General features: G+C 54.9%; 3 protein-coding genes across 3 annotated transcripts; all 3 read left to right on the top strand.

Annotated features, from left to right (window-relative positions):
- Nucleotides 1–1,135: 1,135 nt before the first annotated feature.
- Nucleotides 1,136–3,070, top strand: CCM_08203 (protein kinase (Lkh1), putative; the record flags this gene model as incomplete). The annotated part of the gene is made up of 5 exons (XM_006673341.1): nucleotides 1,136–1,606; nucleotides 1,670–1,754; nucleotides 1,811–2,158; nucleotides 2,219–2,678; nucleotides 2,737–3,070. 5 exons carry the CDS (start codon nucleotides 1,136–1,138, stop codon nucleotides 3,068–3,070), a joined length of 1,698 nt encoding a protein of 565 aa, XP_006673404.1.
- Nucleotides 3,071–4,978: 1,908 nt separating this feature from the next.
- CCM_08202 (Patatin family phospholipase, putative) lies at nucleotides 4,979–7,480 on the top strand (the record flags this gene model as incomplete). The annotated part of the gene is made up of 2 exons (XM_006673340.1): nucleotides 4,979–5,245; nucleotides 5,330–7,480. The coding sequence occupies 2 exons, from the start codon at nucleotides 4,979–4,981 to the stop codon at nucleotides 7,478–7,480; spliced, it is 2,418 nt and encodes an 805-aa protein (XP_006673403.1).
- A 1,858-nt stretch (nucleotides 7,481–9,338) lies between these two features.
- On the top strand, nucleotides 9,339–10,356 carry CCM_08201 (Peroxidase; the record flags this gene model as incomplete). The annotated part of the gene is made up of 3 exons (XM_006673339.1): nucleotides 9,339–9,685; nucleotides 9,748–9,957; nucleotides 10,032–10,356. 3 exons carry the CDS (start codon nucleotides 9,339–9,341, stop codon nucleotides 10,354–10,356), a joined length of 882 nt encoding a protein of 293 aa, XP_006673402.1.
- Nucleotides 10,357–16,151: the final 5,795 nt, after the last annotated feature.

Below are 16,151 nucleotides of genomic sequence, written 5' to 3'. Positions count from 1 at the left end.
TACGGTATTTGCAGCCAAAAGTTCGCCTCAAAAAAATGAATGGGCGAACGGAAGAGCCAGTGGTATAAAGCAAGGTATAACAAGGTATTTTTCAAAACTACGGTAACTAGGGAAAGACTGGTGGGAAGAACGTGAAGTACCGTGTTCATTGGAGAGGTATTCGAGAGTGATAAAATTCCAACTTAGCTTTACATACATTTATGAGAGCACCCGGGATACTGGGATACTGTGACTATTAAAATCAGGCTATGGCGCGGACCTCACTAAATTGAGGAATATTGGTCATGTCGACCGACGGTTTACTAGTAGGAGATGACTCTCACCGCCGCTTCGATCTGTTCCAGGAGAGTAAACTTGCATTGATCTTTGACTACAAGACGCTCCAAATATATACCTCGACGAGAATGAACCCCTCACAAATACGTCTTCTCGGCATGTTGGGGATGCATGCATGTCTGAGCTGGGATGCAACTGTGGCGCGCACAGGCTGGCCCCACCTGTGCCATCACCACCAGGCTCGGAGCCACCCCCTCGTTTCTCAGGCGAGATTCTTCACTGGTTGTTGTACTCGGGGGCTAATTAGGATCAGGATTGTGGCAATTGAATTTTCAAACCCGCTATTCGCCTTTCGTAAAGAGCCAGGCGTCAGTTTGCTATCCTTTTTCTACTTCTTTTTTATGCCGCCGGAGAGCGCTCAAAATCATTTGGTGGATGTTCGATGGTGCTTGCGGGACGGGGGCAGCAAAGTAAACAAGGGATAACAGTCACCCAAATTCAAGTATTAATTTCTAAAAAAGACACAATATCAGACTGATGTGACTAAATTTTATTTTTGTGCCCCCTTTTTTTTATTTAATGGTGTACCTGTCATGTTGTGAGTGATTGGCGCCAACCCTATGTTCTCGCTATCGTCGCCGGTCAAAACTTAATCCGCTCGGCACCTGCTGTACCTGCTGTATCCATGATTCAATCCTGGTTCCATAGCCACGATCAAATGCAGCGAAACCACAGCCATGGCCCTCTTGTAGCCCTTTTTTTTCGACTGTGCGAAGCGAAATTCACCATGAAAAACAGCTAGAACCCGCCGAGAGAAAAAAAGTCCAAAAAAAAAGACGACTTGCACCAATTTGTCGCCATGTCTGCTGCCGTCGCTCCGCAGCACCGGCCCGGCGCTCCAAATTGCGCGCCTCCGCAGACGACTCGCCAGCCCGACTGGAACACATTTTACAAAAATGGCCTGCCAAAAGAAGTCATTGTGATTGAGGACTCGCCCGAACCGACCCCGAACTACGCCAGCGGCCGCCCAGCGCTGCCGCCGTCGGCCACAGAGGGCGCCCTTTCGACCGCGAGAAAGCGAAAGGCACAGGAGCGTCTGGACGTCGGCTCGGTCAGCAACGGCACGACGAATGGTACAGGCCTGTACCCGAGCCATACTGAGTCCAACTTCGGGCGGAAGAGGCGGAGAGTGGGCGACAGCCCGGGCGACGGCACGCGAAGCTCCGCCCAGAGTGTGGCGTCGACCAAGAGGCCGAGATACGCAGAGTACAAACCGCCGCGGATACCGGCGAGACGAGTTCTGAACGCCGAGATTCGAGTCGTTCGCGATGTACGTGTCTGGTTTCCGGGGGGGAGCAAGCACAGGAACAGCCATTCGCTAACTCTTTGGCAGGAAAAGAGCCACGGCAGTGCCGCGTCCGTCGACGACGAAGACGGGCACTTTATCATTATCCCCGAGCAGCGTGTCGGACGACAATGTAAGACTTCGTTGCACATGACACGCTGAACAAATCTGACAAAGTCAACTTGGCAGATCGCGTCGAGAAACTTCTTGGGCAGGGCACGTTTGGCAAGGTTGTCAAGGCGTACGACATGGTCCGCCAGGAGCACGTCGCCCTGAAGATTATCCGCTCAATTCAGAAATACCGTGATGCCGCGCGAATAGAGCTTCGCGTTTTACAAACCCTTCGCAGCAACGACCCCGAAAACCGATATCGATGCATTCATCCGCGGGACAGCTTCGACTACAAAGGCCACATCTGCATCACCATGGGCTTGCTGGACTCGAGCATCTTTGATTTTCTCAAGGCCAACAACTTCGCGCCCTTTCCCAACAGCCACATCCAAAACATGGCCCATCAGCTTCTCACCAGCGTTGCTTGTACGTAGTTGCAACAGCCTGCTTTCGTTCTCGCGCCAAAACTGACCAGTCGGGATATAGTCTTGCATGATCTTAAACTTGTGCACACGGATTTGAAACCGGAAAATATTCTTCTTCACGACGCCTCCTATCAGGCCTTTACATATAACCGCAACATACCATCCGTCTCGACGGCGACGTGTCGGCAAGTCAAGCAAAGACGAGTCATGCTGAAGCCCGATATTTGCCTCATTGATTTTGGCTCTGCGACGTTTGAAGACGAGTACCATAGTTCGGTCGTCTCAACCAGGCACTACAGAGCTCCAGAGGTCATTCTTAGTCTCGACTGGTCGTATCCGTGCGATATTTGGAGCATTGGATGTATCCTGGTCGAATTGTTTACGGGGGACGCTTTGTTTCAGACACATGAGAACAGGGAGCACCTCGCTATGATGGAAGCCGTCTGCGGTCGTCCAATTGATCGGGGCTTGATACAGCGGGCAAACAAGGCATTCAAGACTGCCAAGCCCGGAACACTCAAGTAAGTCCTGCACCGTAGACAAGCCAAGCCCATGATACTCCTGCTAACCGACATGTAGCTATTTCAAGCGGTTGAAGCTTGAATACCCAGTCCCGGAGACGACGAGAGCATCGAGACGGTTTGTGAATAATATGAAGAAGCTAGAGGTTCGTGACGACTGGCTAGAAAGGACCATATTTTGGCAGCTAACCTTTGAGCAGGATATCATTCCGCCTACGAATACGTTTCTGTCCGGCTTCCTGGACCTGCTGCGCAAAATGTTTGCCTTTGACCCCAACAACCGAATCACGGCAAAGGAGGCGCTGCAGCACCCCTGGTTCCAGGAACATACCCGCGATGACGGGACCGAAGCGGCGAGACTGCACGCTGAGCGTACTTCTACTGCAAGATGAAGAAACCTGAGTAGTAAGACACGACAACAACAACAATACATGCAGAGCCAGGCACATGCCAATGCGTCCGCTCGTGCACGTTCCCGTGCTCAGGTCATAGATGGGCCAAATTCCGCGCCAGAGCTACGAGCACAAGCGAGACTAGCAGACCTCCCCCTCTTGGAACCACGGGACAGGGGTTTGACATGCTCAGCAGCCGATTTATCCAAACCCGCCGTCACAGTTGTTCCACTTTTAGCAGACAGCCAAGGTACTGCGTCAGTGGCAATCGCCAGCATGAGCAGTGCTTCAACCACGAGCAGAAGCATGGGTTCCTGGACTATTCCAATAGTAATCAAATAGCATCATTTTTGGGTGGAAATTTGCTTTTTTGGAGGAGGGGAGTTTTGGGGTCGTGGTAACGGCACGACATGAAGCATATCACCAGCGACGGGTTCAATCAACAGCATGGCATATAGCATGACATATCGAGTATATGCCACACACGGCGGCTTCTGAGCAACGATTACGCGAAAGAGATGGCCTGCCATTTCGTCTTGGCAGACTGGGCTGGGGCGACCGTTGCGGGCAACTGGTGCAGCGGGTGAGAGGCCAAGGATGATAACGGAGCATACGGAGTACATGAGCATTTTCTGTGGCGATTTGTATTTTTCTCACATGGGTGCATTATCACTAGCCATTCCTTTTACAATGTGTAATATATCATGGTTCTACATGTATATATGTATATTATTTTCTTGCACGTTATTCCCTCGCCGCCTGGTATGTCTCCGGGAACTTTACTCGGGTAGCAACAGGGCCTAGGAAAGGGGCCTTGGATGATAGCCGGTGTTACCAATGCAAATAGTAGCAACGAAGCGAGAACATGTGAAAGCAAAGTCGAGAGCCACAAGGCCTGATTATGCAAGCCGGTGCATTTTGCGGCTCTCGGGTCGAGACTCGAGTGTGGCCCATTCAGGTTCCTCCACTGTCTTGCATTCAGCTTAGCCGAGTGAGACCGTACATGCGCTGAAAAGCAAGTATATGTGCCATGTAACGCGGGCTGGTTATGCCATTCTAATCTGTACATGAAGTCTTGTGGTAGGAAGAAGCTGAGCTTGCTCATGAGGTTTTATTTGTTGCTCGCCACAGAGATGCTGGTTAGGTACCTATTATCGGGCTCACTGGGCCAGTGGCGGAGCCTGTGTTTCTCCCCAGCTTTTATTCTCGTATATGGCCTATATTACATCTTGTTTCAGATGACCCCCACGATCTTCCCGCCGTATGTAGTTTGTTCACGACCAAATAACATCATGCCTGTCCGGTCTAACTACCTACCTGTCATCAGCGTATTAGTCCGGCCGCTCCAGCCACCAGCGTCACCTGAAGCGGTCAGATGGCCACGCACATGTCGGCGCTAACGCTGGCCGGCGCGGCGGGCAAACTAGCATCAGTCATGCCTTTCTTATTACTGTATTCAATGCACCACCAGATGCCGCCTTGCGTCTGCAGCATCTGCATCTTCAAGACGCAACAAGTCCCTGCATCGTTTATATCTCGCCTTTCTTCTCAGGCCTCACTCCCGTCTTCTGCTCCCTAACTACCTATTATCCTACGGCCTCACGGAGGATCAACCTGTTTATTATTACCCACCGATCCGGGACAAAGTTTAAAATTGGCCAAACGCCGCCCCCTTGCCCCCGGCCTACCCTCGGCATTCTCTCCCTTTGCTGGGGTTGGTGGAGAGCCGCTTCTCCCACCAAAAAACGTCACCACGATCCCGCGCTTTGCGCTCGATAACCTTGCTTCCGCAACAGCCCGTCTTATTGAGGGACGATCATATTCTCGTCTGCAACATGGAGTGCAGCTGGCAAAATATTTGAGAAAAATATTTGATATATACCTGTCTCCGATTTATTGCGCGTCAGCATGGTCGACCTCATCCTCCCGCGAAGGGCGCGCGCACCCAGCAGCCCAAAGAAGCCATCGGCCTCACACAAGACGGACGTACCGACTGCTCATCGACAACGCCTGCAAGCCCCGTCCGAGACGAACATTGTGGGCAAAGTCTCGCAAACGATCAAGGGCGCCAACGACCTTTTGTTATACTGGAAGGATGGATTGAACGCCGACGAGAGGGCCTTGCTGCGCAAGAAGGAAGAACGCAAACAGGTCCTGACATTGCGAATGAAGAGTGTACGACCTGCTCAATGGCTCCGACTCCCCCACGGCACCGTCTCTATATCCACTACCAACCGTCACTAACCAACCTGTCCATAGGCCGAAACATTGAAACAGTGGCAGGATGCCGCCGAAGAGCTCGACCTCCTCGAGGGCAACGACGAGTGGAAACGCGACTTTTCCGACGGCGACTACAACCCGTGTCTGATCGAAGAACGCCTCACCGCCCTCGAAGACGCACGCGCCCACGGCGACCTCGTCACTATGATGCACCTCATCCGGACGGAGCTCTCGCGCGACCTTGGCGGCATGGGCAACGTCGACCTCTACCGCCACTCCTACCTCGGCACCAAGACGCTCATCGAGCGGTACGTCGACGCCGCGCTGCAGATCATTGACGCCGTCGTCCTGCACAGCGCCGTCGCCGCCGTCGCGCCGCGCGACCTGCTCGAGGGCATGCTCCTCGCGCGGCAGAGCTTTGGCCGCAGCGCGCTGCTGCTGTCGGGCGGCGGCACGTTTGGCATGTCGCACATTGGCGTGCTCAAGACGCTCTTTGACGCGCACCTGCTGCCGCGCATCATCTCGGGCGCCAGCGCGGGCAGCATTGTCTGCGCCGTGCTGTGCACCCGCACCGACGAGGAGATTCCCGCCCTGCTCCGCGACTTTCCCCACGGGGACCTCGCCGTCTTTGGCAACGAGGAGAGCGACTCGGGCGCGCTCAACCACGTCCGCCGCCTGCTCACCGAGGGCAGCTGGTCGGATATCAAGCATCTCAAGCGCGTCATGCGCACCATGATGGGCGACATGACCTTTCAGGAAGCCTACAACCGCACGCGCCGCATTCTCAACATTTGCGTCTCGACAGAGTCCGTGTACGAGCTGCCGCGGCTGCTCAACTACGTCACCGCGCCCAATGTCATGATCTGGTCCGCTGTCACGGCGTCGTGCTCGCTGCCCTTTGTCTTTCACTCGTCGCCGCTGCTCGTCAAGGACCCGGTGACGGCCGAGCACCACCGCTGGAACCCGTCGCCGCAGCACTTCATTGACGGCTCCGTCGACAACGACCTGCCCATGACGCGCCTCGCCGAAATGTTCAACGTCAACCACTTCATCGTGTCCCAGGTTAACCCCCACGTCGTCCCGTTCCTGCCCAAGGACGACCACCTCTCGCCCGAGGCCCGGCTGCTGCTCAAGGCCCGCCAGCCGCTCCCCGACGAGTTTGACTGGCTCGCCATGTTCACCACGCTCGCGCGGGACGAGGCCCTGCACCGCCTCCAGTTCATGGCCGAGATGGGCATCTTCCCCAACCTCATGACCAAGTGCCAGAGCATCCTCAGCCAAAAGTACAGCGGCGACATTACCATCCTGCCCGAGATTGGCCTCGCCGAGCTCCCGGGCTTGCTGAGCAACCCCAGTGCCGACTTCATGCTCCGCTCGAGCATCGCCGGCGAGAGGGCCACATGGCCCAAGCTCAGTCGCATACGGGACCGCTGCGCGATTGAGCTCGCGCTTGACGACGCCGTGCACCGGCTCCGCACTAGGGTCGTCTTCTCCGAGAGCCAGGGCGACCTGCGCAAGCTCGGCGCCGGGTTCCCCGCCCCCTCTGCAGGCATCACCACCCCTCAGGCCGCGGGCGGCGACGCACCCGCCGGCACCGTGCAGCAGCAGCATCGACGTCGCTCCGGTGGCTGTCTCCGCAGCATGGGCGATCGCTCCCACACGTTTGACGCTGCCACCGCAGACATCACCGACGACGATACGCTCGAGGAGGAGCGTCTTGAGATGCGATTACGCCGAAGCCGCGGTAACTCCCCCGTTGCAGCGCGCAAGCCGCGTCTGCACCGCGCCAGCAAAAGCCAAATGCACATTCCCCGGCCCAGCACCGCCTTTTCCGCCACCCCCGCCGCCTCGACAAGCAGCACCCTTGCCGCGTTTGACTTTTCCAAGCCCCTGGCGGTACCGAGCGATGCACAGCAGCCCAAGACGGACGCGAGCACATCATCCGATGACGAACCGACGCCGCCAGCACCGACACGGAGCGCGTGGCACCAACGCGCCGCGCAGCCGATCGAGGACGTGGAGACGAGCGAGCAGGGCCACTCGAGCGATGCCGACATTGACCAGGCCAGCGAGGAGAGCGACCCGGACCCGTACGACAGCAAGTGGGAGTCGCCGCCGCCCGAGTACAGCGAGGCCGTCAAGGATGATGGCCTGTTTGGGCCCAGCGAGCGTATTGGAAACGCAGCATAGGAGTAGGCCGTGTTCCTCGTACAGTTTTTTTTTTTTTTCTTATTAGTATAGAGAACCTCGCATGAGTAGACCACATTTTATTAGAAACTGGACTATGAGGCGGGCTGAGTAACAGGCACGTTTTAGCCTCGAGGAGCATAGCACTGGCGTTTACAGCGGCCTTTTTTGATGTATTTTTTGGGGGGGGGCGCCGCTTTCTGACAAGATTGGATAAAGATTACCTAGTTTCATAGAAATCACAATTTTCGTCATTTCCAGGTTGCAAATTGGAGTTGTACGAGGCCGTTTGCACTAGTTGTTCCGCTAAAGCTTGAAACATAGCCACCTGCGGGTTGGCATTGTGATTAGCTTATAGGGAGTAATTAGCGAGCCACTAGTATACAATTAGGCCGCGTGGCCTAATGGCTAAGGCGCTAGATTTCGGTCAACCGTATCCCAATTCTCTAGAGATTCCAGGTTCGACTCCTGGCGTGGTCGCTCTTTTTGTAGTCCAAAGCAGCCCTTGCGGTTGCTTTTTTTTTGTTCCTCTTATTTTGGGGTGGTTCTTTTTTGCTTCCAGCCGAAAAAAAAAAAGTTTAATTTCTGAGCGCGCTTCAAAAGAGTTTGGTCAGAGGATGGCGTTACTTGACCACTACCACTGGCTTACAGCACCCAGGATGTGAAAGCTGCGAGGTGACGGATTGCGACCTCTGCATGGCAATGCTTAATGGCGCGAATGTATGCTGTCATTGAGGAGTATTCTTGGTGATTTGAGACAATGGCCTAATTAACTAGTTGAGGTGTTATCCCGTTATCCCAGAAATGTCGCCATTTTCTGGGCATGCGTCGTGGCTGTGGGATGCGGATCCTCGGCGGGCAGCAACACGGTCTTCGTGTCTCAAACCTGGCCCTCCCTTTCAGTAATGTAATGAGCCGATGCCGCCACGCAGTCTCTATTCCAGAACAGGAGCCAGATTTCAGCCTCGAAAAAAAAAAAGGGTTCAGAATGGCTACCTGCCCGAAGCGACATCCGGGAACAGGACCGCGGTGAGCCGTTCCCAGCCAAGCCCCGCAAAGTCTATAAACTCTCTCCCGAAACGCAGCGCTTCGCTTTGCCGTGAAGTAAACACGTATAGAGCTGTAACTATGATTATGCAGCACCGAGCTCCCGTGCACCCCTTTTTGCCTCGACTGCCGCAACTTCGGCGAGGTTTTGTCATACCCCCCCCCCCCCCCTTCCAGGGCCATGATTCCGGGCCATCGGTGGAGCCGCCATCGCCGACCAGCCGGGACCAAGCTTCTCTAGCTCGCAGAAGCGCGTTATTGCGTCAGAGACAGCGGGATGGCAGAATCGCAAGCGGACGGCCAATGAGGCGGCGGCGCGGGCACGCAATCGATGCGCCATGCCTTGTTCGGCGGGGAGGGCTACCAGAAAAGCTAGCCCAGCAACCCAGCTCAACTACCCCTCGAAGATGAGAATTCATGTACTGGTATGTACGACCCCGCCAGCAAGAGTGATGAGGGGGAGGGGTTTAGTGGTGGTGGTGGTGGAGGGGCAGCAACTCTTTCTCGACAAGCTCCACGACCTGGAGGCGGGCTCTCTCGGCACACCTTGGTGGGATGTCGCCATGCGCAATCCGCCTCCATTTTGCGGCTTGGGACACAGTTTGCGTAGGTATAGCTAGTTGAATGAGCAATTTCCACAGTAATAGTTCTGCCAGTCCGTATATAAAGCGTAGCCGTGGGCCGCCCTCCTCATCAAGATTTGCCCTCCTCCTCCTCCTTTTTTTTCCTTTGCTCTGCACACCACCACCACCACCACCCCATCTTGATCCCATCAAACTTCACTTGATCCTTCCCATCCTCAACAACCACAAACATGGCTGCCACCACCACCGCTCCCCTCCGCCTCGGCTCCAAGGCCCCCAACTTCACGGCCGACACGACCAAGGGCAAGATTGACTTTCACGAGTTCATCGGCGACAGCTGGGTCGTCCTCTTCTCGCACCCCGAGGACTACACCCCCGTCTGCACCACCGAGCTCGGCGCCTTTGCCAAGCTCGAGCCCGAGTTCACCAAGCGCGGCGTCAAGCTGATTGGCCTCTCGGCCAACACCATCGAGTCGCACGACGGCTGGATCAAGGATATTGCCGAGGTCACCGGCGGCCACGTCGGCTTCCCCATCATTGGCGACAAGCAGCGCCAGGTCGCTCTCGCCTACGACATGTAAGCAAACTTCTTTAAACCCATTGGCCGTTGATGGCATGCCGAGTACTGTCCGCGAGGAGCCGCGACGAGCTGTGGAGGCTCGTATTGAGCGGGCTCGTCACTCTCGGCCTCTTCTCCTTATTCCGCTGCAAATGCTGTGAGAAATCACGCAGTCTCAAAAGCAAATCGTGGGGATTGTCAACGTCTCTACTCCACTATCCATTTGAGCCTGTCTGGCGCCAAGGGAGAACTAGAGGAGAGCTGTTCACGGAGAAGAGAGCCAAGCCTCAGTACCAGCTCAGGCCTCATTTTTCACTTCTCACCACTCTCATCGCCGCGCCCCTGCTAACACGCCATCTCACAGGATCGACCACCAGGACGCCACCAACGTCGACTCCAAGGGCATCGCCTTCACCATCCGCTCCGTCTTCTTCATCGACCCCAAGAAGACCATCCGCACCATCCTCTCCTACCCCGCCTCCACCGGCCGCAACGCCGCCGAGGTTCTCCGCATCATCGACTCCCTCCAGACCGGCGACAAGCACCGCATCACCACCCCCATCAACTGGGTCCCCGGTGACGACGTCATTGTCGCGCCCCCCGTGTCCAACGAGGAGGCCGAGAAGCTCTTCCCCGGCTTCCGCATCGTCAAGCCCTACCTCCGCTTCACCAGCCTCCCCAAGGCGTAAAGAAGTGACTGGGCTTCAACCCGGCCAAACCTGAAAAAGCTTCCTCGGAGGGACATTACCGAGTTCCGCTGTGGGGGTTGTCAATAGCCCCGCGTTCGGGATGCTCCGGCGGCCTGGCCTCGGAGAAGAGCAATGGGATAAAAAGAATGTAAACTGAATGATAATTTGAAGACGGGAATGGCTAGTCGAAGCCATAGCTAGGGTCGCTGGCCTGTATCACTGGCGGTGATCATTCCAACGTCGCCATTTCCCTGTCGTAGAATGATAGCGAAATCTAATGACCAATACCTACTCTACCAAAAGAATGAAAAAAAAAGCTTTCAATTTTCTCAGACGTGTCTCTTGTTCATGATTCTCATCGTACAAGCCACAGTCAGAAAACTCGGAAATGAAACGGCTTCATCTTGCGTACTGTCAACTGCTGACCCTAGGGTATGTCGTCGCAGGGTAGTATGATCGACGGTGCGCGGCAGAGTGATTCACGCACCAAAGCAAATAGCGACGCGCGCCACACTCCTGCATGCCTGACCGTTTCAGCCAAATACTGATATGTGCCATTTATGCGGAGGGATTTTGCTCGTCGCGACGGTTCGTACCACCTAGGGAGTTGCAGGCGGCGGACGAACGAATACTTGATGGGTGCCCACAGATCATGTCTGATTCAACGCTATTACAACCTCACAGGACACATTGCAGTAGTGCCCTACGACAGAAAAAGTGATAGCACGGAGAATAAAAAGCAAATCTAGCGCGGGGAAAAAAGGCTGTGTCATTTACCTTGTAACCCTTTTTCAATGCCATTGTAGGATGCTGCATTTTCGTGGCCCTTCGTTTCGCTTCTGGTCCAGTTTGCTTTTTCGTTAATGCCGCTTCAAGTACACTGAATAGCGGTCTGCGAAATAAGCGCACCTTTGATCTAGTGCCCGTTCTCGAACCACGACTAGAACTATTCTAGAGCTCGGTCAGTTCAGCCTGCCTGTCAAGATTCGTCCGTTCCTTCACAACTTGACAAAAATCCTTCCCGTCGCTTCGGTTTCAGCCTTGGACCAGGGTTCCACGTGCCACCAGGGCAAGATGATATCTTTTGACCTGTTTATTACTCCGTAAGAGTGCAGGGCAATGTATGGAGTAATAACGTGGAGTGGTCAGGTCAACATTGATAACTGCAAGTACTATACGCAGGCATCTGGACCGCTCAAGTCCACCCAGCGTCCCGACTTCCTCAATAACTAGTATTGTTTCTCCACGGCATATCGGGCCGGACGCCTTTTTGTCTCGATTTGATTGATTCGAGGCTTCTTCTTTTGCTTTTGGCTGAAGTGCAGCGGGCGGGCCTGGGTGCCTAACTTATAAGCGGCGGTGGCCTGCGTCGGGCCAGGCGCGATGCATCCCCGGCAGTCTCATTTCAGTCTCTGGACTCCTTGGCTGGACCCATCATCCCATAAATTCACTTGCAGTGAAAACAGTCGAGGAGCTTGGACGGCAGGATGCAGGCGGAGAAGGGGGATAGGTTGGTTGTCAGTCCGCATCTTGGCAGCGTCGTATTGCATCCGTGCAACGCCCGGGGCCGCTGCACAGCCATCGACAATGGTTCTACCGCCGGATGTTTTGGTGCGCGACGCCAAGCAGCGTGGACTATCTAGTTCGGACAAAGATAACTAGGAGAATGAATCAGGTGTAAACTTAGACTTGGATGCGAGAAGAGCGATTCGTTTGTACGAGTATACAGGTTTCGTGCTGTCCGCCAGCTGCTACTGCCAGCTGCCAACTGCCAGCTGCCAACTGTGCTGGCGCAAACAAGCGCATAAACACACAAAATTTCTTCCTTAGCAAATCAAACATGTTGAAATCCCGTTTCCCATTGCTAATAATTAACAGCACATTATGAATCAAAACTGCATTACGATAATGCCCGGTTGACCACCGCTTGGGCTGTCCATGCCAAACGCCGCCGTTATGCACCACATTGCCCGTTTGTGAGCGGCCTACACTGCCCACCACCGACACCGCAGACTTGACAATCCGCACGGGCTTCTGCGGGCATTCCGGCCCTCTCGATATTCACGACGACACGAGACACTTTCTGTTCGTCACGACAAGCGATCCGTCACAGAATGTCTAACTAAAATATAGTTAGAGCGATAATGTGATGCAGCCACCCCCCGACTCAGTCGACCGTTGATCACGAACTAGCATAGCACTCGTCTCGCAACGACTACGCTGCTGTCGGCAGGCTAAAACACAAGCCGAGCTCTCACATTGGCCAAAATCACCACAGACCAGCCCGGTCTGCGCTTCAGCCCCTCTTCAAACGTGTGCTACTCCCACGGTCTGTGTGGCAAGCCAAAATCGCCCGTTCGAGCGCGCCGCCAACCGACGGTCCTTTGTTACAGACATACACACATCCTTCCTGCAAAGGGCCACACGCTTGCCGCCCATCCTTTTCCACCCCCAGACGCGCGATCAGTCTTTTCGCTATCCGTACTTCGACTCGTGTCAGTCGCTGCCCGACAAGACGCCACTCTCCTGGACCTAATATTTCTTCTCTCCGCTGTGCCGGTGACCGCAGAACGGTACGTGCATTGAGGCGTCGCTTGCTTCTTTCTCTCCATCACCACCGTCCGTCATCCTTCCTTTGACCGACTGCCCATCGATTGCCAACTGCGCGAATCCTCCACAAAACCCCGTACCAATATTCCTGGCCTCGTCTACAGACTCCCCTTGTCACTGGCCTTGACCCTTACCCTGCCCTGCTTCATATCAGCACGCGTATCCCTGGTCGTCGGCTACTCGACCGGCCCGTCCACCCCGCTGCTTTAATTCTCACGGACCTGGCATTATCCACGCCGCAGCCGCGCCGCCCGCCATTTCTACTCCAAAAGTAGACCCAGTCTCGTGCCTGGACCCATCACGGCGACCTGGAATCCATTTCTTCTTCCCTCAACACCTCGCTGGCACGCTTGCTCGTTAGTCGTTTGGGTCTCACACCAGCCCGCTGTTGGCATCCACATACAAACTTCCTTCTTCTTCCTTCTTCTTTCACTTGCACCGCCCCCGACGCAGTACGGCTGAATCCTCCTGCTTCATCACAATTGTGCCATGATATAGTCATTCCGAATTCTGCTGCTCTTGCATCCGCCCAGCGGCGACGAGGTTGCCCACAATGCCGCCTCCAGGCAAGCTGACCATTCCACAGACCTTTCTCCAGCGCCCGACTGACGACAACCGCCCCGAGCCCGGCGAGCAACTATCCTCGTCTGTTGACCGACTCCAACAGAGTGGCTTGAGCTCCGTATATCGCGGCGTGCAACAACCACCATCGTCACGGGTGCCACGGTCGAGCTCTCTTCTAAATTTGAGAAACCCTCCCACCCCGACTTTTAGCCAGTTCAGCGACCAACCGCCGTCCCGACACAATCCAGCGCAAGACGGCTCACCGCATCCGCAAAGGCGGCAGCATGCAAGAAATTTGAGCCTACAGCACAGCCTCGAGAAACCTCTGCCGCAGACGCCCGACGATTTGGAGCCCGACACTCCATCCGCCGCTCCCCAAACGAATGCACCACGCACCGAGCCACTCCCGTCGTTCAGCTTTCCTCCAAAAGCTCCAGTGCAGCAGAGACTAGGCAGTATGGATCCCAACACCTCTGCTAATTCAAGTACCATGTACGACGGCCAGGACCAGCATGTTCCGGATGTCGCTGGTAGCTTGACTAGCCTGAACACTGATGTTCGAGATGCCTTTTCGTCCAGACTCCACGGTCCGGGCTCTTCTACTGCCTCTCCCGCAATTGCACAAAGCAGAGGACCACCGGTTGCCGGCCCGTCGCAAAGTTCTTCTGCCCATCTTTCGGGCCTCATGTGCAATGTACATAGAACCACTGGTCGTGAGCCTCCACCGCTAGTCGGCGCGACAACGACTATCCTCGGCGATAAATTATATGTTTTCGGTGGGAGGATCCTTTCTCGTACCAGACCTGCGCCTCTTACCTCCGACATCTACGAGCTCGATCTTATTCGACGCCATTGGACGAAGCTCGAGACTGCCGGCGAGGTTCCGCCGCCACGATACTTCCACTCCATGTGTGCGTTAGGAGATACGAAAATGGTCTGTTACGGTGGTATGTCACCATCACCAAACCAACCTACGAACCAGGAGCAGCAGCAACAACCCGAGGTCAGCGTCATGTCTGACATCTATGTTTACGACGTCTCATCCAAAAAATGGACGTTCATTCCGACACCGGATGCCCCGCAAGGACGGTATGCTCATTGCGCATGCATCCTGCATTCAGCTGCTTCCTTTTCTTCCACAAAAGCACCACTCTCCTCCCTTCAACACAACCCTTCGTCAGGAAACCCCAACGAGGGCCGTATCGGCATCAATATTGACGGTTCCGGAGGCGCACAGATGATCATTGTGGGTGGCCAAGACGGAGCTAATCACTACATCGAGCAAATTAGCGTCTTCAATCTCCGAAGTCTGAAATGGGTTTCTACACAACCTTTGGGAAAAAGCTGCGGTGCCTACCGAAGTGTTGCTGCGCCCCTCTTACCTTCGGTATCGGCCAAGATTGGCAAAGCCCATCAAGTTGGTGTATCACGCCAAGATGGCATCAGCCAAGAAGCGCGCGAGGCTGGCTCATCCATGCTTATATATTCAAACTACAATTTCTTGGATGTGAAGCTTGAGCTACAAGTTCGATCCCCCGATGGTGCCCTCAGCGAGAAGCCCATGTCTGGCACGTACTCTCCACCTGGTCTTCGATTTCCCAATGGTGGGGTTTTGGATACCCATTTTGTTGTTTCTGGCACATACCTCACATCCTCGAAGCAGGAGTATGCTTTGTGGGCTTTAGACCTGAGAACTCTTACCTGGAGCCGGATCGATGCCGGAGGTAGTGTTTTCAGCCAAGGCAGCTGGAACAGAGGTGTCCTATGGAACAGAAGAAACACCTTTGTTATCCTCGGAAACAGGAAGCGAAGTCTGGTTGATGATTACAATCATCGTCGCATCAACTTTACGAATGTGTGCATGGTTGAACTTGAAGCCTTTGGCTTCTATGATAACCCGCGCAAGACAAGCCCCATGTCCGGTTTCATTTCTGCTAGCAGTCCATACTCTGGTCCTGGTTTGAGTTTGTCGAGAAAGGCAGGCTACACCGCGGGTGGCCGCTTCCACTCGCGAATGAGTGAAGAGCTCGGGGAGAGAGCCCTGGCTATGAGGGAGCTTTCTGACATGGATATTCTTTGCATTGGTGGAGAGCGAATTCCAATCAGCTCTCGAATTGTGGCCCGGCGCTGGGGTCCGTATTTTGTCCAACTGCTCAGAGAAGGTGCCGCTTCACAAGATGGCGTTGATGGTATGACGCTTCGTTCGGGTCTCGCGGGAAATCCCCTCCGCGCCTCCGCCATTACGATAACGCCACAATCCCGAGCGGGAACTGCCACGTCAACGTCGACTAGCAGTACCTTGTCCCCCTCAAATGTCGATGTCTCTAGTGCGGACGGCTCGGCGCTTGGCGGCGGCGGAGGCAGCCATGGGGAGGACGTCCATGCGGGAACAGCAAATGCGACGCCTACGCCGCTTTCACTTCCTCCAAATACCCGACCTAGGTGCCTTTACCTCCCACACACCTACTTGACAGTACAGGCGCTTCTGCATTTCTTATACACCAGCTCTTTGCCTCTCATGACGTCGCCTCTCTGTACCCCACAGATCCTGTGCTCGCTTCTGCAGATTGCACGCCCCTATCGCATTGATGGACTGCTAGAGGCCGTTGTTGAGCGTCTCC

This window comes from Cordyceps militaris (assembly GCF_000225605.1).
Source record: "Cordyceps militaris CM01 unplaced genomic scaffold CCM_S00006, whole genome shotgun sequence".
In the NCBI taxonomy this organism is placed as follows: domain Eukaryota; kingdom Fungi; phylum Ascomycota; class Sordariomycetes; order Hypocreales; family Cordycipitaceae; genus Cordyceps; species Cordyceps militaris.
The sequence above is the reverse complement of the archived record's forward strand: the minus strand, read 5'-3'. Positions and strand labels throughout refer to the sequence as shown.